Source organism: Pistacia vera, unplaced genomic scaffold, assembly GCF_008641045.1.
Source record: "Pistacia vera cultivar Batoury unplaced genomic scaffold, PisVer_v2 Contig172, whole genome shotgun sequence".
NCBI lineage: Eukaryota > Viridiplantae > Streptophyta > Magnoliopsida > Sapindales > Anacardiaceae > Pistacia > Pistacia vera.
This window is the reverse complement of record NW_022195812.1, coordinates 217,057-244,465: the sequence shown is the minus strand read 5'-3', so window position 1 is coordinate 244,465 and position 27,409 is coordinate 217,057. Positions and strand designations below refer to the sequence as shown.

Genomic DNA, 27,409 nt, shown 5'->3' with positions numbered 1-27,409 from the left:
AGTTGGTATCTAAAAAGTTTTGAAATGACAAACATGTACCTTCCGTCATGTGTTATTAGTGATTTCTGTTTGTTAATAGTGAAAAGACTAAAATGCCCTTGAAGTTTGATATTTTAGTTTTTTAAAAATTTCTAAAAAACCCCTTAGGTTTGCTAATTTAACTAAACACCCCCATATATAAAAGGTTTGTTAAATGACAAAAACACCCCCACCACTGCAGTGCCAGATTCCAGCCACCACCATCGGAATCTGGCCGGAAATTGCGTTACGACACAGACCCTGTCGGATCTGTGTCATAACGCGCTGATCTGGCCTTTTTCGGCCAGATCCATGGTTGATCTAGCTGGAAAAGGCCAGATCTGGCCGTCGAGGCAACAGATGGAGTTATGCAGCCTTGACGGCCAGATCTGGCCTTTTTCGGCCAGATCCGTGGGTGATCTGGCCGGAAAATGCCAGATCTATGGCTAGATCTGGCCGTCATGGCCGCAAAACTCCATCTGTGGAGTCGACGGCCAGATCTAGCCGTAAATCTGGTCTTCTCTGGCCAGATCAGCCATGGATCTGGCCGAAAAAGGCCAGATCGGCGCTTTACGACACAGATCCGACGGGGTCTATGTCGTAACGTAATTTCTAGCAAGATTCCGACGGTGGTGGCTGGGATCTAGCCGCAGGTGGTGGGGGTGTTTTTGTCATTTAACAAACTTTTTATATATGAGGTGTTTAGTTAAATTAGCAAACCTAGGGAGTTTTTTAAAAATTTTTAAAAAACTAAAATATCAAACTTCAAGGGCATTTTAGTCTTTTCACTGTTAACAAACAGAAATCACTAACAGCACATGACGGAAGATACTTGTTTGTCGTTTCAAAACCTTTTGGGTACCAACTTATTGTTCTGGCAAACCTTGGGTATGCGCAAGTCATTTGGTCAAAAGTATATTCCAAAGAGATAAAAAAAAAATCACTTTAATTCTTTATGTATAGATTCACAAATGGAACATGATATTTTCATCCTCCTTATTTCAGTTTTGGCATATTTAAGATTGAGCTGGGATTAGTGCAATTCGGCTAATGTGGGTAAACTCTGAAACAAGATTTCAGGAGAGAAATAGAGAGTTGGTTAGCAAACTTAATTGGCTCAAAATGTTTGGTCAAACAAAGTTGACAATGAAGTATGAACAACATAACAAAGATTTAGGGAAATGCCACATTTTCAATATTGTCTTGACTAGCAAACGTGTTAACTCCGTATTGAAAATGTTAAGAGTTTCTTTTGCGTAAAGATAACTATCTCTTCTGGGTTCAACTTCTCTGTAACCAAAACTACAATATCATTTTACTTTGTTGCTCTCATTCTTTGTCATCTATCTTCTGGGGAAGACAGAAAGGTCAAAATCAAGACTAATTTATAGTGATTAGATCAAGAAAACTGGCTGGTTGCAAGCAACTACAAATGGTTCTTATTGCAGAAAATCATCCATCTCATTCAGAAAAAGAATCTGGTTAATCCATGAAATCATTGAGTTGGCGCTAGATTATGCACTCTGACATCCATGTCAAGGGGACAAATGTAAAGAGATAAATCAACCAAAGCTTCATCTCATAGTCACATGGCTATTTCTAGTTCTGCATTTTTCTTCCAAGCTGTGTCAAACTGTCAACAATTTCTCTTTCAAATTTAGCATATAAAATAATTTATAAGATTTAAAATAAAAGTTTAATTAATTTAAACAATTTTTTTTTAATTACAAATAGGGTTGGGTGACAAATGAAAGAACAACTGAAAGTACAAGCATTTAGATCACGAGGTACAAGTGCTCCAAGCGTGGTTGGATTTTTCTAGTAAAGCAACTATTTTTTTTTTTCAATATTCAACAGAAAATAAAGAAAATACAATAAAAGTTGGATTTTTTCTTGGCTTTGAGAGGAAGAAGAAGCTTTCAAGCAACCGAATTCTTCTCTCTATAAGTTCCATTGCAATCCTTCACACTCTAATGAAACTTCTGTCTCCAAATTAAAGGTAAAATAACCAGACATTTTATAGTATTTGTTTATTGATTACGTTTACTTGATTTTTATTTTTAAATTTTATTGGTCTGGTGATTTGTATGTTGTAGTAAGCAATTGTAAACAAGTGTATGAGCTTATACTTTTCTTCTCTCTCCTTTTTTTGGTGTGAATTCAAGGTTAGTTTATTTAAAATCTAGTTCTAGTAATTTCTGGTTATGTCTGGTTTGCTTTTTCTATTTTTCTTGAAAGTCTGTTTGGTTGCTAGGAAATGATGGAAAAGAAAGAAAATAAGACTTTAGAAATTTTTCATTGATAATTTTGAGTTGAGAAGGATGATTTGTTTTTTGATTTGGCCTAAGAATTGTGTTGGATTGGGTTGTGCTATTTTCTTAAGCTTTTGGTAACTAATATTATATGAATCATAACGTTAAATTTGTTTTTTGTTTTTTATTGTTCATTGTTTCCTGCAACTAGATAGAGGGTCAAGTTAAACTATTGCTCAAGTATTTGCTTTGGGTGATCATTACAGTAAAAAGTTTCTGGGTATGGAAATTATCTCATACAATTGCCCGCTGAGCTGTCATGTTGTAAACTTGAGGTGGAAATTTGTCGAGAGAAGTTCGAGTTCATGCCAGTCAAAGCTTACATCATTTAGGAAACACAATANAAAAGTATATTCCAAAGAGATAAAAAAAAAATCACTTTAATTCTTTATGTATAGATTCACAAATGGAACATGATATTTTCATCCTCCTTATTTCAGTTTTGGCATATTTAAGATTGAGCTGGCCTGGGATTAGTGCAATTCGGCTAATGTGGGTAAACTGTGAAACAAGATTTCAGGAGAGAAATAGAGAGTTGGTTAGCAAACTTAATTGGCTCAAAATGTTTGGTCAAACAAAGTTGACAATGAAGTATGAACAACATAACAAAGATTTAGGGAAATGCCACATTTTCAATATTGTCTTGACTAGCAAACGTGTTAACTCCGTATTGAAAATGTTGAGTTTCTTTTGCGTAAAGATAACTATCTCTTCTGGGTTCAATTTCTCTGTAACCAAAACTACAATATCATTTTACTTTGTTGCTCTCATTCTTTGTCATCTATCTTCTGGGGAAGACAGAAAGGTCAAAATCAAGACTAATTTATAGTGATTAGATCAAGAAAACAGGCTGGTTGCAAGCAACTACAAATGGTTCTTATTGCAGAAAATCATCCATCTCATTCAGAAGAAGAATCTGGTTAACCCATGAAATCATTGAGTTGGCGCTAGATTATGCACTCTGACATCCATGTCAAGGGGACAAATGTAAAGAGATAAAACAACCAAAGCTTCATCTGATAGTCACATGGCTATTTCTAGTTCTGCATTTTTCTTCCAAGCTGTGTCAAACTGTCAACAATTTCTCTTTCAAATTTAGCATATAACATAATTTATAAGATTTAAAATAAAAGTTTAATTAATTTAAATTTTTTTTTTTTTCAATTACAAATAGGGGTTGGGTGACAAATGAAAGAACAACTGAAAGTACAAGCATTTAGATCACGAGGTACAAGTGCTCCAAGCGTGGTTGGATTTTTCTAGTAAAGCAACTATTTTTTTTTTTCAATATTCAACAGAAAATAACGAAAATACAATAAAAGTTGGATTTTTTTCTTGGCTTTGAGAGGAAGAAGAAGCTTTCAAGCAACCGAATTCTTCTCTCTATAAGTTCCATAGCAATCCTTCACACTCTAATGAAACTTCTGTCTCCAAATTAAAGGTAAAATAACAAGACATTTTATAGTATTTCTTTATTGATTACGTTTACTTGATTTTTATTTTTAAATTTTATTGGTCTGGTGATTTGTATGTTGTAGTAAGCAATTGTAAACAAGTGTATGAGCTTATACTTTTCTTCTCTCTCCTTTTTTTGGTGTGAATTCAAGGTTAGTTTATTTAAAATCTAGTTCTAGTAATTTCTGGTTATGTCTGGTTTGCTTTTTCTATTTTTCTTGAAAGTCTGTTTGGTTGCTAGGAAATGATGGAAAAGAAAGAAAATAAGACTTTAGAAATTTTTCATTGATATTTTTGAGTTGAGAAGGATGATTTGTTTTTTGATTTGGCCTAAGAATTGTGTTGGATTGGGTTGTGCTATTTTCTTAAGCTTTTGGCAACTGATATTATATGAATCATGACGTTAAATTTGTTTTTTGTTTCTTATTGTTAATTGTTTTCTGCAACTAGATAGAGGGTCAAGTTAAACTATTGCTCAAGTATTTACTTTGGGTGATCATTACAGTAAAAAGTTTCTGGGTATGGAAATTATCTCATACAATTGCCCGCTGAGCAGTCATGTTGTAAACTTGAGATGGAAATTTGTCGAGAGAAGTTCGAGTTCATGCCAGTCAAAGCTTACATCATTTAGGAAACACAATATTTCGTGTACTAGGATTCATTTCAGAAGTGGGTTTCCAAGATATTCTGATAGTAACCAGTTATACTTAAAGAATCTTGATCATGGGAAAGGTTCTCATTCATTAAAAGCTGTTGAAGGGTTTAAAAAGGTCTTTTCAAAGGTATCGAGTGGGAACTATGATGGATATGTAATTGGTGGGGAAGAGGGTGCTGGAAATATTTCGAAAGATGGGGCACCGATACCCAAGGTTTTAATTCCAGGCTTGCCANCTGCAACTAGATAGAGGGTCAAGTTAAACTATTGCTCAAGTATTTGCTTTGGGTGATCATTACAGTAAAAAGTTTCTGGGTATGGAAATTATCTCATACAATTGCCCGCTGAGCTGTCATGTTGTAAACTTGAGGTGGAAATTTGTCGAGAGAAGTTCGAGTTCATGCCAGTCAAAGCTTACATCATTTAGGAAACACAATACTTTGTGTACTAGGATTTATTTCAGAAGTGGGTTTCCCAGATATTCTGATAGTAACCAGTCATTCTTAAAGAATCTTGCTCATGGGAAAGGTTCTCATTCATTAAAAGCTGTTGAAGGGTTTAAAAAGGTCTTTTCAAAGGTATCGAGTGGGAACTATGATGGATATGTAATTGGTGGGGAAGAGGGTGCTGGAAATATTTCGAAAGATGGGGCACTGATACCCAAGGTTTTAATTCCAGGCTTGCCAGATGAATCCAATGGTGAATGTGCTGCACCTATAAGTAGTTGCTTCTGGGAGTGGAAACCTAAATTTACTGTGCATTATGAGAAGGCAGGGTGTGAAAATGTAAATTCCCCACCTGTGCTGTTTCTTCCTGGCTTTGGGGTTGGTTCTTTTCATTATGAGAAGCAACTGAAAGATTTGGGCAGGGACTATAGAGTATGGGCAATTGACTTTCTTGGGCAAGGCATGTCATTGCCATTTGAAGATCCTACTGCACGGTCTAACAAAGGAGGTACAACAGAAAGGAAGGATAAAGTGTGGGGATTTGGAGATGACGTTGAACCATGGGCGAGTCAGCTTGTTTTTTCTATGGATTTATGGCAGGATCAGGTTCGTTATTTCATAGAAGAGGTCATTCGTGAACCAGTATATATTGTGGGGAACTCACTTGGAGGATTTGTTGCAGTTTACTTTGCTGCATGCAACCCTCAACTAGTGAAGGGTGTTACATTGCTTAATGCAACACCCTTTTGGGGATTTTTACCCAATCCTGTTAAGTCTCCCAGACTAGCAAAGATATTTCCATGGTCTGGAACATTTCCTCTTCCTGCAAGTGTGCGGAAGCTCACAGAATTGATGTAAGTTTTTCTTTAATTGGTTAATTAGATCATATGATGTTATTTGTGAACCTGTATACTTTTAATTCACCTGAGGTATTTTTCAATGAAGATCTGGTAAAGTATTCTTTTTTATGTTTTTAACTTGTAAATTCAGAAAAAATAGGTTTTATGGATGTTGGTAATGTTTAATAATATGTTATCTGGATAAAGCAATTGTATTTTCTCTTTTCCACTCTAGTTCAACTTATTGTTATTTTTTGTCATTGTAGTTGGCAGAAAATTAGTGATCCGGGAAGTATTGCCGAGGTACTTAAACAGGTTTATGTAGATCATTCTACTAATGCAGACAAAGTTTTCTCTCGTATTCTTGAGACAACCCAACATCCTGCAGCTGCTGCATCATTTGCGTCAATTATGTTTGCTCCACAGGGACAATTATCCTTCAGGGAGGCTTTATCTAGGTAAGTGGTACTGAAATCTCCAACTGTGAGAAAATATATTCCAGTCTTGTATTACCACTTTTCCTAGCTCCAAGTTAAGTGTTTCCAGTTCTTTATATATTTAGGTGTCAGATGAATGATGTTCCAATCTGTCTCATGTATGGAAAAGAAGACCCCTGGGTTAAGCCTATCTGGGGCCTTCAGGTGAAAAGGCAGCTGCCTGAAGCTCCATACTATGAGCTCAGTCCAGCTGGTCACTGCCCTCACGATGAAGTTCCTGAGGTATGTAGCTTGTTGCTAATCAGTGAAGCAGTGTATTTGATAAAGCGGTTGTCTTGCGCCAGTATTTTCCTCTTGGCCTTCTTTCTTTTCTTCTTTGACATTGGACTGTCATCGTTTATACAGGTTGTGAACTATTTGCTGCGTGGGTGGATAAAAAACCTGGAGTCCGAGGGTTCAGTGGTGTTACCTCTGCTTGACGACATAGACAGAATTCAGTATAGCATTGCCAAGGACTTGGAATTTGTTAGAGAAGGATCAAAAAAATCAGTAAGAGTACAATTCCATGGATCCAGTTTCTCACTCTGGAACCGGATTGGCTCCTTTATTACATCTCGCTTTCAGAAATTAGAGACTAAACCTTGATCACTGACACAGAGCTTACTTTTAGTTCTCCAGAAGTGATGTAAATTCTTAAATGTAACATATTTGTTTGATGTATCATAGAAAAGATATCAGATTAATTAAATGATTCATAGTATTAAATTATCTGAAAGTTGTTCTGTTGACTTGGGAGTTTTAACTTACTGTTCCAATCAGTTATTAAATATAACATCACATAAAATAACTGAAGCTCTTCATAGATTGACTGTGAGCATACATGAAATAACTTATTTTATCTAAAATGATGAGAAGATTATATGCCTGAAAAAAAAAATGTACTTTGCCAGTTTGCCCGAATGGTTGGAGTTGACTTTCAGCTAAATTATAAAGCTCTGACAATCTCTTTAGCTCTCCTTACTTTCTCCAAGAGTTTCCAAGTAATTTCAAGGAAACAATGTTACAAATACACCTTCACCTTTTATAATGCAGTGTCAGGGAACCTTCAGTTTTCATAATGCAGTTTCTAGGAACCTCGACTCTTTTATATAATGCATTTTCAAGGAGAGTGGGATTCTGGACCTTGTGCTAGCAGGAGCTTGAGAGAAATTTCTTGGTTACAATTATCATTTTTCCCTCTTTCTGTATCACCAACAAAATAGAGAAAAAAAAAAAAACAAGTGTCCCTTAATCTTAAATTCTTGTTTTAGATTAACACGTCACATTGATGATCTCCTGACTAAAGCTCAAAACAAATGTTTGCGAATTTCAAAGTAGACTGGTAATGGTGATGATCTTTTTGCATAATGGACAACAAAGGGGCCCCATCAAGCATTAAATTTAGATTAAGATTTATGAAATCCAAAACGCGGTATAGTTTGTCAGCGACCTTAAAGTCAAGTGCTTGCTATGCCCATGTAATGTGGTGTCTAGAGCCAAACAGTCAAACACTTAACAAAGAGGTTTTCATTTCCTCCCGATTCTCCTTTTCCCTAAGCATCAGTAATGGCGGAAGCAGTCCTTTCTGCTCTCCTTCAGGTGGTTTTTGAGAAATCCTCTCAAATCTTTGACGAGTGTGCAGCTTTATATGGCACTAGGAAAGAGATGAAAAGGCTTCAAGGTGTGCTGTCTACAATTCAAGCTGTCCTGGAAGATGCAGAAGATCGGCAAGTAACGGACAAGGCAGTGAAAATTTGGTTGCTAAAGCTTAAAGACGTAGCTTATGATCTTGATGACTTGTTGGATGAGTATATGACAGAAGCATTACGGCGCAAATTGAAGTTTCATGATCACATGGAGTTCAGGGGTTGCATCGTCAGTGAGGTACGCAATCTCTGTTCACCCTCAAATCCTTTACTCTACCATTATAGAATGAAAAACAAGTTGGAGAAGACGGTGGATAAATTAAATGGGATTGCGGATGAGAGGTTCAATTATCATCTGAGAGTTGTATCTACTGACCCTGGTGGGGAATCCTTTGCAAGACTGCAAACGGATTCATACTTAGTAGAATCTGAAGTTTTTGGTAGAGATGCGGACAAAGAAAAGATTGTACAGTTTCTTATTAGTCCAACCGGTAAAGAAGATGTTTCAGTACTTCCCATAGTTGGACTGGGCGGGATAGGAAAGACAACGCTTGCCAAGTTGGTCTACAATGATGAAAGGGTGCAGGAGCATTTTGAGCGAAGAATCTGGGTTTGTGTATCTGAAAACTTTGATGTGAAAAGGCTTATGAAAGCAGTTATAGAATCTGTGACAGGGAATAGATGTTACCTTCAAGAGATGGAAACAATTCACCGTCAAGTTCAAGAACTGACAATGGGGCAGAAAGTTTTACTAGTTTTGGATGATATATGGAATGATGATCACGAAAAGTGGGATAGATTGAAGAATTCTCTTAGGCATGGTTCTGAAGGGAGCAAAATCTTAGTAACAACTCGCAGTGAGAAGGTTGCACTGGTAATGGGCAGCGTCACTAGTTACTGCTTAGAGGGTCTGTCAGATGACGTCTGTTGGTCATTGTTTGAACAACGAGCATTCAGACGTGGAAAGCCAGATGAATCTTCAAATATAATAGCAATTGGAAAGGAAATTGTGAAAAAGTGCAGGGGTGTGCCTTTGGCAGCAAAGGCTTTAGGAAGCGTAATGTGCTTAAAGAAAAGGAGGAGTGAGTGGTTGTCTGTTAAAGACAGTGAAATATGGAATATTTTTGAGGAGGAAAATGGAATTTTATCGGTGTTAAGGCTAAGCTATGATAACTTACCATCACGTCTGAAGCAATGTTTTGCTTATTGCTCTCTGTTTCCGAAGGACTGGAGGATCAACAAGGAGAAACTAATCCAATTGTGGATGGCAGAAGGTTTTATTCAATCATCTCAAGGAAAGTCACTGGAAGAAGTTGGGAGTGAGTATTTCAATGAACTAATGTGGAGGTCTTTCTTTCATAATGCAACCAAAGACAGCAGTGGTAGCATAGTGGCCTGTGAAATGCATCATCTCCTTCATGATCTTGCAAAATCTGTGGCTAGTACCAGTTGCTTGACAGTGGATGCCGGCAGGAAAATGCATGTTCCTACCGGCACACGCTATATGTCAGTAGTTTGTACTGAGAATAAACTCCGAGTGGGTTCTAAAAAAGCTTGCAAGTTGCGCTCTCTTCTTCTGTTACATGGGCAGACGCAGATTGTCAAAGTATCTCGCAGTTTGATCTTGAAATTCAAATCTTTGCGTAGTTTATGTCTAAGCAGTACCAGAATAAAAAAGTTGTCCAAGTCAATTGGTGCAATGAAACATTTAAGGTACATTGACCTCTCAAATACCCTCCTCAAAAGGTTACCAAACTCTATCTGTAGCCTTGTCAATTTACAATCTTTAGTTCTTACACATTGCAACCGTCTGGAGAGTCTGCCTACAGGTATGAGAAAGTTGATCAACCTCAGGCATCTAAATCTAGATGGATGTGAACAGCTGACTGAACTGCCAAAGGGAATTGGAGAGCTAAGCTTGCTTCGAACATTACCATTATTCGTCGTTGGTCTGGAAACAGCATGTAGCATCGCTGAATTGGAGAATCTAGACCTCCAAGGAGAATTGAAGATCAAGAACCTTGAAAATTTGATGAATGCAACACTTGCCAAGTGTGCTAATTTGAAGGCAAAGAGAGATCTCCAGTCATTGAAGTTATTGTGGGGGCATACTGATGAGCTGAATGTAAGAGAAAATGTTGAGCGTGTTATTGAAGTCCTCCAACCAAATTCTGATGTAAGGAAGTTACTGATTGAGAACTATATGGGCTCAAAATTTCCCAGTTGGTTGATGAATCCATCTGTCATAAATCTTGTAGAACTCTCATTAATCAGATGCCAGAGATGTGTGGAACTGCCACCACTACCAAAGCTACCATTTCTTGAGGTTCTAACAATTGATGGAATGGATGCCACAATGTATTTCTGCAATGATTCCAGAGAATATTGTGTTACCAAATTTTTGTTGCTCAAAAAATTGGTAATCAAGAATATGCATAATCTGTTAGGATGGTCAGTCGTCGAAGGAAATATTGTACTTCCTTGCCTAGAGGAATTGGTGATTGAGAGTTGTCCGAGCTTGATCAAACTGCCAGATCTTCCATCTATCAAATCTTTGAAGCTGGATGATTGTCGATTTGACCTCTTAAGGATGGCAGCAAAGATAAGTTCTCTTTCCAATCTCGTTATGACTGACATCTCTGAGCTAATACATTTGCCAGACGGTTTGCTCAAAAACAATCCACATTTGTTGTCTCTGGAAATCAGAAACTGTACCCAGCTGAAAAATCTTTTTCGTGAGCTTGAGAATCTTAGTGCCCTTCAGTCATTAAGCATTACCGGCTGTCCGGAACTTGAAGCATTGTCTGCATTGGAAAGCCTCAGTTCTCTCAAATCCTTGGTGATAGATAGCTGCAATATTCTAGCTTCATATCTAGAAGATGGATTAAGAGGTTTAAACTCTCTTCAACATCTATCACTATCAAACTGTGAGGAGCTAGCAGCCTTGCCCGATGCAATGCAGCATTTTACAAGTCTCAAAATATTGCACATTTGGAGTTGTCCTCAATTGGAGACTCTGCCTGAATGGCTAGGAAACCTTGCTTCTCTCCGAGAGATGGAACTTTGGTACTGTGAAAACTTGCGTTGTCTTCCAGAATCCATGACTCAACTTACTGCTCTTCAGTTTCTGTCAATTTGGAGCTGTCCTCGCTTGACCGTGCTCTGTCAGAAAGAGGAAGGGACAGAATGGCGCAAGATACAGCACATTCCATTCATCAAGATAAATGGTCCTTACATTCAAGCCATAAGGGCCTAACTGGTAAGTGGTTTCTTTAAACAAATCTACAAAAATGAAAATTTTCCTGTGTTCTCATAGCATTTGAAAATTGAAATGAGTTCAGCATGAACTATAACTACAGTATTTAATAAGAAAAAAATTTAAACGGCCCGCCAAGATTCAACGTTAACGGCTCTTTGGGTTATGAACAAACCTATATAAACAGTGTTGAAATAAATATAAAGAACCACAAACGAGAGAGATGAGGCTTCTCTCTCAAACTTTTCGATCTGTGAAACTTTCAAACCCTAACCCATCAAAACCATCGTCATCATCTTCATCACCAATATCAAGGATATCAAAATCACAATTACAACCAAGTCCAAATTCGAAATCTAAATCAAGATCATGGTGTGTGTATCTCATTATCTCTACCAACACCCCCATCAAGACCTACGTTGGTGTCACCAGCAATTTCTCTCGCCGGTACGCTTGAATCTTTTGAATTTTTTTGAGAAATTACACCGTTTTTTTCACAATTTAGTTTATCGGGATTTATTTGAGAACTTATTGAAATTGGGCATCTGGGTATGATTCCAAAGTTTTATTTTTTCTTAAACAACTTGGATTTTTATTTGTTTGAACGGCTGAATCTGCATTCTAAACATTCTTTGTGTGTTGAGTTTGGGTATTTGTCAAGTCTGGATATCTGCTTACTTGGGTAGAACTGGATCAAATTGAGATGGTTTTTTCTTATTTAATGGCTGAATTGTGCTGTGTGTTACCCTTTTTGGCTGAGAAAAATTGCAAACAAACCTCGTTTGATTCATAATTTCGTTAAAACTTTTTGATCTAGGAGCCAGATGTTTGGGTGGCCTGAATGTATTTTCTACTTTTTTCATCTGCTGTCTTATTGTGTTATTCAGTAAAATAAGCATAATAAAATAAGCTGGGTACTCTTTGCAGCTTGAAACAACATAATGGTGAACTAAAAGGGGGAGCAAAAGCATCCCGTGCAGGAAGACCATGGGTTTGTGCATGCTTAATTCGAGGTTTCCACGATCAAAGTGAAGGTAATTTTTCTAATATATATCTGTTGCCTCGAAAGATTTTATTTTATTTATTTTATTTTTTTTTTGGTGGTTGATTGATAGAGAAGAAGGAATTTTATTCCTTTGAATATGTTGATGTTAAACAATATAGTTTCTGTCAAGTACTTGTTGAAAGACACGTTTATTGAATTATTTCATTGGAATGTTGCAGCTTTAACTGTATCTATAAATTTTCTCTCTGTGCTTTGCTTCTTTATATATAACAGTGGATTCTTGGAATTTTGTTGTCATCAAATTCCCCATTAGATTTGTTCCAACAAGTTTGGCAACTCTCTAAATGGCCATAATATTTCCAACCTTATCTCACATACGATCACCTTTGTTCTGCCTTTCTCTGTTCCCTCCTGGGATTTCCGCAACCACTTCCAGAATCTACAACAGTATCCGTTACTCCCTTTAAAGTCATCTTTCCAGAGAGGCTGCATTTATTTATCAAATTATTTGACATTGCTGATGATTCTGCAAGACCATTTTATGGCTGCTACAAGATATTTATAATTATGGAATTCCTTGACCAATGTTTTCTCATTAGCGATTGCCATGAATCTGGCTCTATTGAAGTGTTTGATGATTATATGCAATTTTTGTGGCCTGCCCTTGAATCTTTTGCTTTATAGAAAGGCTGAAAGCTCCATAACTTAGTCACAAATATTTACAATGATTATGACAAGAGTTAATAGGTATAGCTTTAACATGACCGTCACACAATGTTATTATCGGAAACTTTCTAATTTCTGTTGCTTCTTGAGATTCTACTTTATATATGATGTATGTTATTATCTTGTTTAGAGTGGCAGATACTACGAATTCTTATGCAATGTTTCCTTGAATTATATATGTAGCTTGTGAATTTGAATCAAAATGGAAAAATTTCTCACGGAAATTGCCACGCAAAAGGAATAGCGAAGACACGATGAAGCAGATGAATGATAGGTCACTGCCATTGCTGCAACACAGGCAAACAGCTCTAAATAGAGTGAAAGCATCTCTTGATTGCAGTCACTTAGAAATTGATTGGCAATTGAACCCTTTCTAAATTGTTGTAAGTATTCCACAGTGTCTCAATATTTCTTGACCCGATAACCTAATCAGTATGTTAAGTTAATGAAAAGTGTATAATGTAGGGTAAAGAAACACCCATGTCCATCATTCTTGTACACTGTATTAATTTTCTTTATCCCAATAATGAAAAGCATGTATTATTTTCATGTAGAAACAACAAAAATCAATTCTTCAATGGTACAAAAATAATTATAATCCGTGGATGAAGTTTAGAATCATTAATCCTTGTTTAATAAGGATTCAAATACTAATTAGATCTCTAATTCAACAAGGAATCAAATACTAATTCTCATGTATCTAATCCTTCTTCAATAAGGGATAAAACAAAACGGGTTGGTTTTATATATATATGCTTTGGCGTCAGGAGCTGAACAAGGTGTTTCTCATTATAGGCATAGGTTTAAAAATGTCGAAACCAGCTTCTTGTTCCTTTGATATGTGGCAACAAGACGAGATCGCCCCTCCAAGTCACCACACTGGTAAATTCTATATTCTATTGCGAGTTTATTTCATTGTTGAATACACTCCACAACACTACAAGATGAATGTTTATTCAAAGAAGAGTTATGGGTATCTTGAACGAAGTGACTTGGTAGACGACTTGAAGCTGCCTGAAACCATTTCAAGGATGATGAAACTCCTTCCTGTAACTGAAGAGGACAAAGAGAAGATCATAAAGATTGTTGGCTCCAAGGCTAAGTTGATGGATTGTAATGATTCTAATGCGGGTCGTGATGTTATATCTGCTGTTATGTCACTTGGGATTTTTTATAAACAAAAGTATAATCAAGAAGTGGAGCTTGCTTGGGCTACAAGATTGGGAAAGTCCCTAGGAGAATGCGTGCCGGCCATGGAATTAGCCGTTATGGATTTAAACAAGTTGGTGTTTGAGAAGAATTGTTGCCTTGAGAGTCAATGTGGGATTTGTTTAGAAGGGTTTTGTGAGGGAGAGGAGATTACTCGGTTGCCTTGCTCGCATGATTTTCATGGAGGTTGCATTGTGAAGTGGCTTAAAAAGAGTCACTTGTGTCCATTCTGTAGATTTCCACTGCAAGTTTGCGGAGAGACAGAAGCTTTATGCCCGTTCAAGGAGGAGAAGATGAGTAAGGATCGTGTGTATCGAAAACCAAGGAGGCGTGTTGGGCAGCCATGGCTCCGGAGTCGTCCTTATGGTGGGCTAAACATCGTTGATCCTCTTGGTTAGCCAAAATTAAATTGAAGGTCTCAAGCGTTGGTAGAAAATTTTGTGAATACAGCCAAGTCCAAAGTCCAAATCTAAATCAAGATCATCTGTCTATCTCATTCTCTCTACCAACGTCCCCATCAAGAACTACATTGGTGTCACCATCAATTTCTCTCGCCTGTACCCTTGAATTTGAAATCTATACAAGCTTATGTTATGAATTTGAATGTTTGTTCAGTCTAGCTATCCAGACTTGTAATGCTTATTTGGGTCAAAATGTTGATGTTAAACAACAGTTTCTGCCAAGTACTTGTTGAAAATCACTAGTTTATTGAAGTATTCGATCAGAATGTTGCTTATTTTGATGTATCTGGAAATTTTCTTTCTGTGCTCTGCTTGTTATTGACACGGTGAATTCTTGGAATTTGGTTCTCATCAATATCCCTATTACATTTGTTCGATTTTCAGTTTTCTCCTAGAACTTCTGCAACCATTTCCAGAACTCACCTATAATTCATCGCTCTCCTTCCAAGTCATTCTAAAAGATAAAGCAACTACCACAAATTGAAACAATTAAACTAAAACATAAATTGACGGATACGAAGATAAGAGTAATACTCTAACAAACACTTCTCACTAATTTTCTCTTACAAATACGATGTGTCAGCTAGTAATAGGTCTCACCTCACCAAATGTGAATTAATCAATTGCGAGCTATCATGTCACGTTTGTGAGAGAAAGTTAGAGAGAAGTGTTTATCAGCCTATCTTGATTCATGAAGATAAATGCCTCTCCTACCTAAGACAAAGAGTGAAAGCTTGAAGTTGTCATGCGGTGGGATGAAAACCGAGCCTAGACGCTCGAGCTCGGCTCAACTTTGGCTCGAATTCAACTCGGCATTAGTCGAGTCGAGTTCGAGTAGCTTAACTAATCCCACGAGTCGAGTTTGATTACTATATAAAAAACTCGACTAAAACTCGATTAACAAACTCGAATTTAATTTTTAGGTATCGAGTTCAAGTTTGAACTTGATTCATTAGGCTTAAACTCGAACTCAGCAATTGAGTCGAGTTCGAATACCCAACTCGATTTGATTTCACCCCTAGACTCATGCCACTGGTTATCCAAAAAAACATAACAGTCTTCTTTCTGTCTTTCTTTAAAGGGAGAACGACTTACACATACCCAAGGTTTGCCGTAACGACAAATTGGTACTTAAAAGGTTTTGAAACGATAAATAGATACCTTCCGTCATGTTCTGTTAATGATTTCTGTTTATTAATAGTGAAAAGACTTAAATGCCCTTAAAAGTTTGAATTTTAGTTTTTTATAAATTTAAAAATTTCTAAAAAACCCCCTAGGTTTACAAATTTAACTAAATAACCCAATATATAAAATTTTTGTAAAATAACAAAGACACCCCCGCGACCCTGCAATGCCAATTCCGGCCACCACCGCCGGAATCTGGCCGGAAAGTTGCATTACGACACAGACCCGTCGGATCTGTGTCGTAACGCGGCGATCTGGCTTTTTCCGACCAGATCAAAGCTTATTGAAATTGGGCATCTGGGTATGATTCCAAAGTTTTATTTTTTCTTAAACAACTTGGATTTTTATTTGTTTGAACGGCTGAATCTGCATTCTAAACATTCTTTGTGTGTTGAGTTTGGGTATTTGTCAAGTCTGGATATCTGCTTACTTGGGTAGAACTGGATCAAATTGAGATGGTTTTTTCTTATTTAATGGCTGAATTGTGCTGTGTGTTACCCTTTTTGGCTGAGAAAAATTGCAAACAAACCTCGTTTGATTCATAATTTCGTTAAAACTTTTTGATCTAGGAGCCAGATGTTTGGGTGGCCTGAATGTATTTTCTACTTTTTTCATCTGCTGTCTTATTGTGTTATTCAGTAAAATAAGCATAATAAAATAAGCTGGGTACTCTTTGCAGCTTGAAACAACATAATGGTGAACTAAAAGGGGGAGCAAAAGCATCCCGTGCAGGAAGACCATGGGTTTGTGCATGCTTAATTCGAGGTTTCCACGATCAAAGTGAAGGTAATTTTTCTAATATATATCTGTTGCCTCGAAAGATTTTATTTTATTTATTTTATTTTTTTTTTGGTGGTTGATTGATAGAGAAGAAGGAATTTTATTCCTTTGAATATGTTGATGTTAAACAATATAGTTTCTGTCAAGTACTTGTTGAAAGACACGTTTATTGAATTATTTCATTGGAATGTTGCAGCTTTAACTGTATCTATAAATTTTCTCTCTGTGCTTTGCTTCTTTATATATAACAGTGGATTCTTGGAATTTTGTTGTCATCAAATTCCCCATTAGATTTGTTCCAACAAGTTTGGCAACTCTCTAAATGGCCATAATATTTCCAACCTTATCTCACATACGATCACCTTTGTTCTGCCTTTCTCTGTTCCCTCCTGGGATTTCCGCAACCACTTCCAGAATCTACAACAGTATCCGTTACTCCCTTTAAAGTCATCTTTCCAGAGAGGCTGCATTTATTTATCAAATTATTTGACATTGCTGATGATTCTGCAAGACCATTTTATGGCTGCTACAAGATATTTATAATTATGGAATTCCTTGACCAATGTTTTCTCATTAGCGATTGCCATGAATCTGGCTCTATTGAAGTGTTTGATGATTATATGCAATTTTTGTGGCCTGCCCTTGAATCTTTTGCTTTATAGAAAGGCTGAAAGCTCCATAACTTAGTCACAAATATTTACAATGATTATGACAAGAGTTAATAGGTATAGCTTTAACATGACCGTCACACAATGTTATTATCGGAAACTTTCTAATTTCTGTTGCTTCTTGAGATTCTACTTTATATATGATGTATGTTATTATCTTGTTTAGAGTGGCAGATACTACGAATTCTTATGCAATGTTTCCTTGAATTATATATGTAGCTTGTGAATTTGAATCAAAATGGAAAAATTTCTCACGGAAATTGCCACGCAAAAGGAATAGCGAAGACACGATGAAGCAGATGAATGATAGGTCACTGCCATTGCTGCAACACAGGCAAACAGCTCTAAATAGAGTGAAAGCATCTCTTGATTGCAGTCACTTAGAAATTGATTGGCAATTGAACCCTTTCTAAATTGTTGTAAGTATTCCACAGTGTCTCAATATTTCTTGACCCGATAACCTAATCAGTATGTTAAGTTAATGAAAAGTGTATAATGTAGGGTAAAGAAACACCCATGTCCATCATTCTTGTACACTGTATTAATTTTCTTTATCCCAATAATGAAAAGCATGTATTATTTTCATGTAGAAACAACAAAAATCAATTCTTCAATGGTACAAAAATAATTATAATCCGTGGATGAAGTTTAGAATCATTAATCCTTGTTTAATAAGGATTCAAATACTAATTAGATCTCTAATTCAACAAGGAATCAAATACTAATTCTCATGTATCTAATCCTTCTTCAATAAGGGATAAAACAAAACGGGTTGGTTTTATATATATATGCTTTGGCGTCAGGAGCTGAACAAGGTGTTTCTCATTATAGGCATAGGTTTAAAAATGTCGAAACCAGCTTCTTGTTCCTTTGATATGTGGCAACAAGACGAGATCGCCCCTCCAAGTCACCACACTGGTAAATTCTATATTCTATTGCGAGTTTATTTCATTGTTGAATACACTCCACAACACTACAAGATGAATGTTTATTCAAAGAAGAGTTATGGGTATCTTGAACGAAGTGACTTGGTAGACGACTTGAAGCTGCCTGAAACCATTTCAAGGATGATGAAACTCCTTCCTGTAACTGAAGAGGACAAAGAGAAGATCATAAAGATTGTTGGCTCCAAGGCTAAGTTGATGGATTGTAATGATTCTAATGCGGGTCGTGATGTTATATCTGCTGTTATGTCACTTGGGATTTTTTATAAACAAAAGTATAATCAAGAAGTGGAGCTTGCTTGGGCTACAAGATTGGGAAAGTCCCTAGGAGAATGCGTGCCGGCCATGGAATTAGCCGTTATGGATTTAAACAAGTTGGTGTTTGAGAAGAATTGTTGCCTTGAGAGTCAATGTGGGATTTGTTTAGAAGGGTTTTGTGAGGGAGAGGAGATTACTCGGTTGCCTTGCTCGCATGATTTTCATGGAGGTTGCATTGTGAAGTGGCTTAAAAAGAGTCACTTGTGTCCATTCTGTAGATTTCCACTGCAAGTTTGCGGAGAGACAGAAGCTTTATGCCCGTTCAAGGAGGAGAAGATGAGTAAGGATCGTGTGTATCGAAAACCAAGGAGGCGTGTTGGGCAGCCATGGCTCCGGAGTCGTCCTTATGGTGGGCTAAACATCGTTGATCCTCTTGGTTAGCCAAAATTAAATTGAAGGTCTCAAGCGTTGGTAGAAAATTTTGTGAATACAGCCAAGTCCAAAGTCCAAATCTAAATCAAGATCATCTGTCTATCTCATTCTCTCTACCAACGTCCCCATCAAGAACTACATTGGTGTCACCATCAATTTCTCTCGCCTGTACCCTTGAATTTGAAATCTATACAAGCTTATGTTATGAATTTGAATGTTTGTTCAGTCTAGCTATCCAGACTTGTAATGCTTGTTTGGGTCAAAATGTTGATGTTAAACAACAGTTTCTGCCAAGTTCTTGTTGAAAATCACTAGCTTATTGAAGTATTCGATCAGAATGTTGCTTATTTTGATGTATCTGGAAATTTTCTTTCTGTGCTCTGCTTGTTATTGACACAGTGAATTCTTGGAATTTGGTTCTCATCAATATCCCTATTACATTTGTTCGATTTTCTGTTTTCTCCTAGAACTTCTGCAACCATTTCCAGAACTCACCTATAATTCATCGCTCTCTTTCCAAGTCATTCTAAAAGATAAAAGCAACTACCACAAATTGAAACAATTAAACTAAAACATAAATTGACGGATAGGAAGATAAGAGTAATACTCTGACAAACACTTCTCACTAATTTTCTCTTACAAACGCGACGTGTCAGCTCGTAATAGGTTTCACCTGACCAAATGTGAATTAATCAATTGCGAGCTATCATGTCACGTTTATAAGAGAAAGTTAAAGAGAAGTGTTTGTCAGTCTATCTTGATTCATGAAGATAAAGGCCTCTCCTACCTAAAACAAAGAGTGAAAGCTTGAAGTTGTCATGCGCTGGGATGAAAATCGAGCCTAGACGCTCGAGCTCGGCTCAACTTTGGCTTGAATTCAACTCGACATTAGTCGCGTCGAGTTCGAGTAGCTTAACTAATCCCACGAGTCGAGTTTGATCACTATACAAAAAACTTGACTAAAACTCGATTAACCAAGCTCGAATTCAACTTTTAGATATCGAGTTCAAGTTTGAACTTGATTCATTAGGCTTAAACTCGAACTCAGTATTGTAGCAATCGAGTCGAGTTTGAATATCCAACTTGATTTGATTTCACCCCTAGACTCATGCCACTGATTATCCAAAAAAAACATAACAGTCTTCTTTCTGTCTTTCTTTAAATCATCAATCGTGTATATATATATATATATTTCATTGTAAATTGACTTTGATATCTCTGACAAAAATGGGACGTTTGACAAAAAATTTCTTCATGTGATACTACCTTTAGAGATCGATGACAGGTAATTTGTAAGTGTTGGTGATTTTTTTATTTAATTTTCACCCAACAGGTGTTGTTATTTTTAGCCAATGATACTAATCAATCATTCAATTATTTAATCTTGATGAAATTTGACTTCTAAACCTGCATTAGATCAGAAGTTTGGTCAACTCGCCGACAAATTAAGTTGTGTAAACGTGACATGATGGTCTGTCTTTAGACATTAGTGGTTTCTTTTATTATTATGTTATTCTACATGTGATTCTTCATTTCCTCTATTGGCCAATCAATGCTAGTAATCTTAGAATTCCAGAAAAGCATACCAAGAAATTCTTTATTCTGAATTCCCAATGTTTTTATTATGACCTATTTCCTAATATGAACTTGTTGATGCATGAACATTGATTGGTCAAGAGATACACGTGATTATGGATAGAAAAATATGAAATAAATGCGATGAGAGCTTTTTAAAGTGGTTCGGATGCTAAGGTAATAAGTCCTACGTCCACTGATTTGTATTAGATTAGTGGGTCAAGTCGCAACAGCGAACTGACTTACAAATGATTAGGAAAAGTAAATACAAAGTTTGCAAGAGAGAGAGTTCAAATGTAAAAATGACCGAATCCCCTTAATGAAGGGGTTTTCCTCTTTTTATAACGAGATGAATGCGTGTAATCATTATTAAATCCTTAGGTGTGAATGTCAGGACATAATCCGACTTTACATCCCATTGCCCACTTCCCAAGCTGATTTCACGCGATTTGGAGCAGGGAAATGGACACATGGGAGCTCCATAGCGTTTGGCAGGTCTAACGTGTATTTACCGTTCTGACGGGAACAGATCACACTTCATCACGTGACTTTTCACGTCAGCCCTTGTTTTCCCAGGCATAACAGAACAAATCCAGTAATATAAACAATTGATCAAGAATCCTGTTTTTCTTTCTCATACTTTTTAACAAGATGGTAGAACATTCTTAATTCATACACTAACAAAAACAAGCCAGAGGATTTTTACGTCCACTGTAGATTTCCCCAAACCAGTAAGTATACACTTTAGACTTTCCATTGTAAAAAAGGTCCACTAAGTAGAGAAAAAACTAATACAAAAATCGGAATCCAATGACCAAAAAGGTTCAGTCGATCAGCAGCACCATCTCCAATTCAAGCCTACCCACTTTGATATTTTATTGACATATACTTTTATAACACGCTTTCATATGTGGGAAATTAACAGACTTTCCATTTTCTATATATATGCACTGACTTTGAGACTTGAGAGATGCACAAACTACTGATCTTGTTCTTTTATCAGCAGCAGAAATATTAAGATCTGAAATAAACAAGATTAATGGAAGGTGGTGAGAATGAGATCAAAAACTTTGTGAAGGTATGGCTGTCAGTTGCATTGTGTTTATGCTATTGTTATGTCATTGGTAAAATGGTTCCCAGAGGTGCAAAAAGACTCATTTTTGTGCTACCAATTGTGGCCGTTTTTCTTTATCTTCCCCTCGTTCTTTCTTCGGCTCATCTCGGTGGCATCACTGCGTTTTTCATTGCTTGGCTTGCCAATTTCAAGCTCTTACTCTTTGCCTTCGGCTTTGGCCCTTTATGTTCAGATCCATCCATCTCTCTCCCTCTTTTTATAACCGTCTCTTGCCTCCCCATCAAGATCCAACTCAGCCCACCTCAAAATGGCCATAGAAAACAAACCCCATCTCAAAAAACTCTTGAAAATGGTAAAAAAAAAGGCCCTATGAATTACGCAATAAAGGCTCTACTTTTGGCTGGTTTTGTAAAGGCTTATGATTATAGCGACCGTATGCACCCCAAAATGATCCTCCTTCTCTACGCTTTCCACGTTTATTTCCTGCTTGAACTCATCCTCGCCCTGAGTGCAGTCATGGCTCGAACCGTCCTTGGACTTGAGCTCGAGCGGCAGTTCAATGAGCCGTTTCTTTCCACTTCTCTTCAAGACTTTTGGGGCAATAGATGGAACCTTATGGTCTCTGGTATCCTGCGCCCTACCGTATACAAACCCATCCTCAATTTCTTCACACGTGTCGCTGGTCGGAAGTGGGCTCCACTCCCAGCAGTTTTCGGCACCTTTGTGGTATCCGGTTTCATGCACGAGCTTCAGTTTTTCTACCTGGGCCAGGGCCGGGTGAAGCCCAATTGGGAGATCACTTGGTTCTTTGTTCTTCATGGGTTTTGTTTAACGGCTGAGATTGCTCTAAAGAAGGCCGTAACCGGGAAGTTCCGGCTGCCGAGTTTGATATCGAGGCCGTTGACGGTTGTTTTCGTGATGGTCACCGGTTGCTGGCTGTTTTTCCCGCATTTTAGCCGGTATGAAGTTGATGTTAGGGCGTTTGAAGAGTACGCGGCTTTGGGAGCATACATGAAGAATGTGAGTCACAGTATAGTTAGTGTTATGTAAGGCAGAATTATACCATTTTTCTGAAATTTTGTAGCAAAAACACAAAATTTAATTTTATACATCAAAATAGGAGGTGGGTATTGCATCATTATCTCATATATGATTGTATGGAGAGGTCTAGGACTCATCTAACTTATGAGAAATCATGTTCATGGCCGCCCTGTATTTGTGATTATTGTTATCGCTTCTTCCTGAACTTGTAGTGGATGAAATTAATCCTGGTGTAAAGCTTAAATCTTGTCTTTTCATGTTAAGAAAGGACACATGCAATACTTATATAGTACATAAATACAAACTAGCAAGAACATATCATCGCAGATTCTAACTCTTCCCAGATATTAGTCGCCCAATTTTTGACAGACAATCTGCATGGTTGGCCTGGATTCTGGATTCACATTTAAGCATAAAAGGGCCACTTCCATGATGGATATTAGGTTCCCATGGAGACCAAGGGAGGGAGATGAGAGTCGTGAGTCTGACATATCATCAAGCAATACGTTCACATTTGAAGCTAAAGATGAAGGTGAGGAAATATAATCTCTTGGATGCTTCCCTGCAAGCACCTCCAAAGCTAACACTCCAAAGCTATAAACGTCACATTTTTCGGTTACTTTCATCGTGTAAGCGAGTTCTACAAAATGAAAAAAAGCATATGATAATCATATAACATCGATGTTTTATACGATAAATAAATTATATACCTGGTGCGAGATATCCATATGTACCCACGAGTTCGCTCCAATTAGACGAGTTTGGGTTGAGAAATTTGGCCGTTCCAAATTCTGAAACATGAGCTTCATATTCTTCATCCAACAACACATTTTTGCTTGATATATCTCGATGGACAATCGGTACCACACAATCATGATGCAGGTAACATAAAGCATTACTCACACCTTTTATGATATTTATTCTCTTACTCCAATCTAGTTCCATCGCAGCCGTTTTATTTATCAGGAGTTTGGCCAAGCAACCTCTTTCAAGGTATTCATAAATTAAAAATGAGTGACGGGCATGTGAACAAAATCCATACAGTTTTACAATATTCCGATGTCGTATTTGTGTCAATGCCATTACCTCAGTCGAGAACTCTTTTTGATTGTTGCTATCACTGATGATATGAGAGTGGATTTTCTTAACAGCTACAATGTCTCCCGATGATAGCTCAGCTTTGTAAACACTTCCAGATCCACCCTCTCCAGTGCAATACTTGGCATCAAAATTCTTTGTTGCTCTAAGGATCTCATCATACACCAGTTTTCCTTGGAACATTGATTTTGAAAGCAATTCTTCGTTGTTGTCATTGCTTTGTTGCATTTCTGGGAGTCTCTTCCTTCGTCGGAATCTACAGAAAATCAAAACTAGCCCACTTGAAAGAGCAAATGCTCCCAAAAGAGGAAGCACAATTACAAACATTATAGTCAAGCCTTTTCCCAAGGCATGTTTGTGTGACTTAACAGCTTTGCAAGGTTGTAATCCGCCATTAAAATCACCACACAGTCCTCTGTTTCCTTGTAATGCTTCCATGGGAGCATCTCGAAATGCTTTGCTATTGGGAACAGGACCCTGCAACTCATTAAAGGATATGTCAATGCATGATAAACCATGCATATTGTTGAAACAGCTTGGTATAAAACCAGAGAAGTTATTGTGAGAGAGATTCAGATTCTCCAAGCTCTCCAAACTGCACAACTGTGAGGGTATCTCTCCTTTCAGCAAGTTGTGACTTAAATCTAGCTCTGATAATTGAATTAACTTCCCTAATTGAACCGGAATTTTTTGATCAAACTGATTATGGCTCACATTCAAGTAGTGCAATTTCAACAGGCGTCCAAGAGTTTCTGGTATTCTCTTGGTCAATCTGTTTGCGGACAAGTCAAGGTACTCAAGTTCTGTGAGTAATCCAAGCTCTAAAGGTATTCCACCTGTAAGTTGATTTCCGCTCAAAATCAGATTATTTAGAAATGTCAACTTTCCAAGTTCATTTGGAATCTCCCCAGNATACAGTTTTACAATATTCCGATGTCGTATTTGTGTCAATGCCATTACCTCAGTCGAGAACTCTTTTTGATTGTTGCTATCACGGATGATATGAGAGTGGATTTTCTTAACAGCTACAATGTCTCCCGATGATAGCTCAGCTTTGTAAACACTTCCAGATCCACCCTCTCCAATGCAATACTTGGCATCAAAATTCTTTGTTGCTCTAAGGATCTCATCATACACCAGTTTTCCTTGGAACATTGATTTTGAAAGCAATTCTTCGTTGTTGTCATTGCTTTGTTGCATTTCTGGGAGTCTCTTCCTTCGTCGGAATCTACAGAAAATCACAACTAGCCCACTTGAAAGAGCAAATGCTCCCAAAAGAGGAAGCACAATTACAAACATTATAGTCAAGCCTTTTCCCAAGGCATGTTTGTGTGACTTAACAGCTTTGCAAGGTTGTAATCGGCCATTAAAATCACCACACAATCCTCTGTTTCCTTGTAATGCTTCCATGGGAGCATCTCGAAATGCTTTGCTATTGGGAACAGGACCCTGCAACTCATTAAAGGATATGTCAATGCATGATAAACCATGCATATTGTTGAAACAGCTTGGTATAAAACCAGAGAAGTTATTGTGAGAGAGATTCAGATTCTCCAAGCTCTCCAAACTGCACAACTGAGAGGGTATCTCTCCTTTCAGCAAGTTATGACTTAAATCTAGCTCTGATAATTGAATTAACTTTCCTAATTGAACCGGAATTCCTCGATCAAACTGATTATGGCTCACATTCAAGTAGTGCAATTTCAACAAGCGTCCAAGAGTTTCTGGAATTCTCTTGGTCAATCTTTTTGCGGACAAGTCAAGGTACTCAAGTTCTGTGAGTAATCCAAGCTCTAAAGGTATTCCACCTGTAAGTTGATTTCCGCTCAAAATCAGATTATTTAGAAATGTCAACTTTCCAAGTTCATTTGGAATCTCCCCAGCTAGATGATTTGAAGAAAGATTAAGGAGATGAAGTTGAGTCAGGTTTCCAATTTCTGGGGGAATGCCTCCACTAATATTATTTCCTGCTATTTTTAGGGTGCTCAATTGTTGAAACTTTCCCCAATTAGATGAGATTTCACCATGAAATCTATTGGAGCTGAGATCTAAGAACTCCAAGTTTGGATAGATGCCAAAATCTTTATATATGTTGCCAATGAGTTGGTTTCTATCCAAGCGGACTCTTACTAGGCTTGTACAATATTTAAAGCTTTCAGGGATTGGACCTGAAAAATGGTTGTCATTTATAGTAAAGAACTCAAGTGATCCACCCCGGCAAATATTTTGAGGCAAATTACCAGTGAAATGGTTTCCACCAAGAGAAAGCCTAGTTAATTTCTTAAAATTTCCAAAATCTTCAGGAAGGGAACCAGAAAGTTCATTTCTGAAGAGGTGCAAACCTTGTAAGTTGCTCAGATTTGTAAAAGAAAGAGGGATAGAACCACTTAGTTGATTTTGGCTTAATCCTAAATCGAGAAGTGACTTCAAATTTCCTACCTCTTCAGGAATGGAGCCAAAAAGTTGATTGTCGTCTAGAAGAAGACGAGTGAGGTTTCTCAAATCTCCTAGTGATGATGGGATTGAACCAGAAAGTTTATTTTTTTGAAGGCATAAACTGGTGAGGGACTCCAAATTTCCTATCTCGCAAGGAATGGAACCAGAAAGTTGATTGTCAGCCATGTGCAACTTACTTAGCTTTGTTAGGTTTGCAAAACCTGAAAAAATGGGACCATTTAGATGGTTTCCGCCAATGTAAAGTTTAACCAGATTAAAGAGATTTCCCATGTTTAAAGGAATGGCGCCAGAAAGTGAATTGTTATAAAGATACAAACAGGCCAAGTTGCTTAAATTACCCAAAGAAGCTGGTATTGAACCCTCCAAATGGTTACCATCCAGAGCAAGATCATTAAGAGAACCTAACTGACCTATTTCTTCTGGAATTGAGCCATTCAACTGATTCACAAAGAGGTGGAGGATTTGCAGACGGGGTAGGAGACCAATTTCTGGTGGTATTTTCCCAGAAAAGTAATTAGCTGACAAATTAAGGTACTTGAGTTTGGTGAGGTTACTGATTGGAGGTGGAATGGTACCAAAGAGTTGATTCAGGCTAAGATCAAGATATGCAAGATGGGGAAATAATGGGAATGAAAATTCATGAAGCGTACCTTTTAAACTTGTATTGGTCAGGTTAATTCTAACAATTCTTCCACCATGGTTGCAGGAGATACCAGACCAAGTACATGAGCTATTGCTAGTGGCATTAAGAGGATAAAGAAACCATGAAGGTAGGAGAGAAGGGCTATGATTTTGAAGGCTGGCTTTCCATTTTAACAGAGCATGAGCTTCTTCGATAGAATCAGAAGAAACAATTAGTGAATTATGATGTAGCATAACAAACAAGATCAGAGAAACAAGTGAGAATACTGTGTTTAAGGTTGGAAACCACATTATTTTCAGGCTGCTAATGGATTTCATAATTCAGGAGTCTGAATCTGATGTATATACAATTCATCTTCAACCTTGAAAAGTCTCCAACCATCTTTCAATCCGGGTTTTGTTTGTTGAGAAAGTTAATGTCCAAGTAAATCTTCTGCATTTACTGCTTGGCCTGTCCTTAATTTAGCCAAGAAAAGGACCACCATGAGCTCTTATATTACAGAAGAGAATATCTCTAAGCTCAAATGCATTAAATTTGAAGACTTGATTAAAAACGTCTTTATCTTGCAATTAATGTTTGGTCTAATTTAATATCTGATTGATGACATTCTAATTAACTTACAGACATAGCCAACTCCGGAGAGTTTCAGCAAGGCTACAGAGAAATTTTCTGCAAATTGGTCCTGCATGTGGGCACTGATTTCGACCATCCTCCCAATTAGAAAATTTGATATTAATGTTAAAGAATG

At 37.3% G+C, this 27,409-nt stretch overlaps 6 protein-coding genes across 10 annotated transcripts; 5 read left to right on the top strand and 1 right to left on the bottom strand.

Annotated features, from left to right (window-relative positions):
- Positions 1 to 1,752: 1,752 nt before the first annotated feature.
- On the top strand, positions 1,753 to 6,937 carry LOC116125834 (pheophytinase, chloroplastic). 4 transcript variants are annotated; one of them, XM_031411538.1, is made up of 6 exons: positions 1,753 to 2,017; positions 2,537 to 2,653; positions 4,859 to 5,740; positions 5,992 to 6,183; positions 6,288 to 6,444; positions 6,568 to 6,937. In XM_031411538.1, exons 2-6 carry the CDS (start codon positions 2,553 to 2,555, stop codon positions 6,805 to 6,807), a joined length of 1,572 nt encoding a protein of 523 aa, XP_031267398.1. In that variant the 5' UTR covers positions 1,753 to 2,017; positions 2,537 to 2,552; the 3' UTR covers positions 6,808 to 6,937. The 4 variants fall into 4 exon arrangements, with proteins under 4 accessions (XP_031267398.1, XP_031267400.1, XP_031267399.1 ...); XM_031411540.1 differs by having other exon boundaries at positions 2,486 to 2,653; XM_031411539.1 differs by having other exon boundaries at positions 2,482 to 2,653.
- A 774-nt stretch (positions 6,938 to 7,711) lies between these two features.
- Positions 7,712 to 13,050, top strand: LOC116125817 (putative disease resistance protein RGA3). The gene is made up of 3 exons (XM_031411523.1): positions 7,712 to 11,106; positions 12,031 to 12,137; positions 13,019 to 13,050. The coding sequence occupies exon 1, from the start codon at positions 7,768 to 7,770 to the stop codon at positions 11,101 to 11,103; it is 3,336 nt and encodes a 1,111-aa protein (XP_031267383.1). The 5' UTR covers positions 7,712 to 7,767; the 3' UTR covers positions 11,104 to 11,106; positions 12,031 to 12,137; positions 13,019 to 13,050.
- Positions 13,051 to 13,644: 594 nt separating this feature from the next.
- Positions 13,645 to 14,442, top strand: LOC116125828. The gene has a single exon (XM_031411532.1). It carries the CDS (start codon positions 13,645 to 13,647, stop codon positions 14,440 to 14,442), a length of 798 nt encoding a protein of 265 aa, XP_031267392.1.
- Positions 14,443 to 15,981: 1,539 nt separating this feature from the next.
- LOC116125818 lies at positions 15,982 to 19,017 on the top strand. Of its 2 annotated transcripts, none has more exons than XM_031411524.1 (3): positions 15,982 to 16,476; positions 17,358 to 17,557; positions 17,970 to 19,017. In XM_031411524.1, exon 3 carries the CDS (start codon positions 17,984 to 17,986, stop codon positions 18,779 to 18,781), a length of 798 nt encoding a protein of 265 aa, XP_031267384.1. In that variant the 5' UTR covers positions 15,982 to 16,476; positions 17,358 to 17,557; positions 17,970 to 17,983; the 3' UTR covers positions 18,782 to 19,017. The 2 variants fall into 2 exon arrangements, with proteins under 2 accessions (XP_031267384.1, XP_031267385.1); XM_031411525.1 differs by having other exon boundaries at positions 17,942 to 19,017.
- Positions 19,018 to 21,237: 2,220 nt separating this feature from the next.
- On the top strand, positions 21,238 to 22,765 carry LOC116125832 (acyl-CoA--sterol O-acyltransferase 1). The gene has a single exon (XM_031411536.1). The coding sequence runs from the start codon at positions 21,387 to 21,389 to the stop codon at positions 22,470 to 22,472; it is 1,086 nt and encodes a 361-aa protein (XP_031267396.1). The 5' UTR covers positions 21,238 to 21,386; the 3' UTR covers positions 22,473 to 22,765.
- Positions 22,766 to 22,793: 28 nt separating this feature from the next.
- Positions 22,794 to 27,144, bottom strand: LOC116125827 (MDIS1-interacting receptor like kinase 2-like). The gene is made up of 2 exons (XM_031411531.1): positions 23,174 to 27,144; positions 22,794 to 23,103 (listed from the first exon to the last, which is right to left on the bottom strand). Exons 1-2 carry the CDS (start codon positions 26,976 to 26,978, stop codon positions 22,811 to 22,813), a joined length of 4,098 nt encoding a protein of 1,365 aa, XP_031267391.1. The 5' UTR covers positions 26,979 to 27,144; the 3' UTR covers positions 22,794 to 22,810.
- Positions 27,145 to 27,409: the final 265 nt, after the last annotated feature.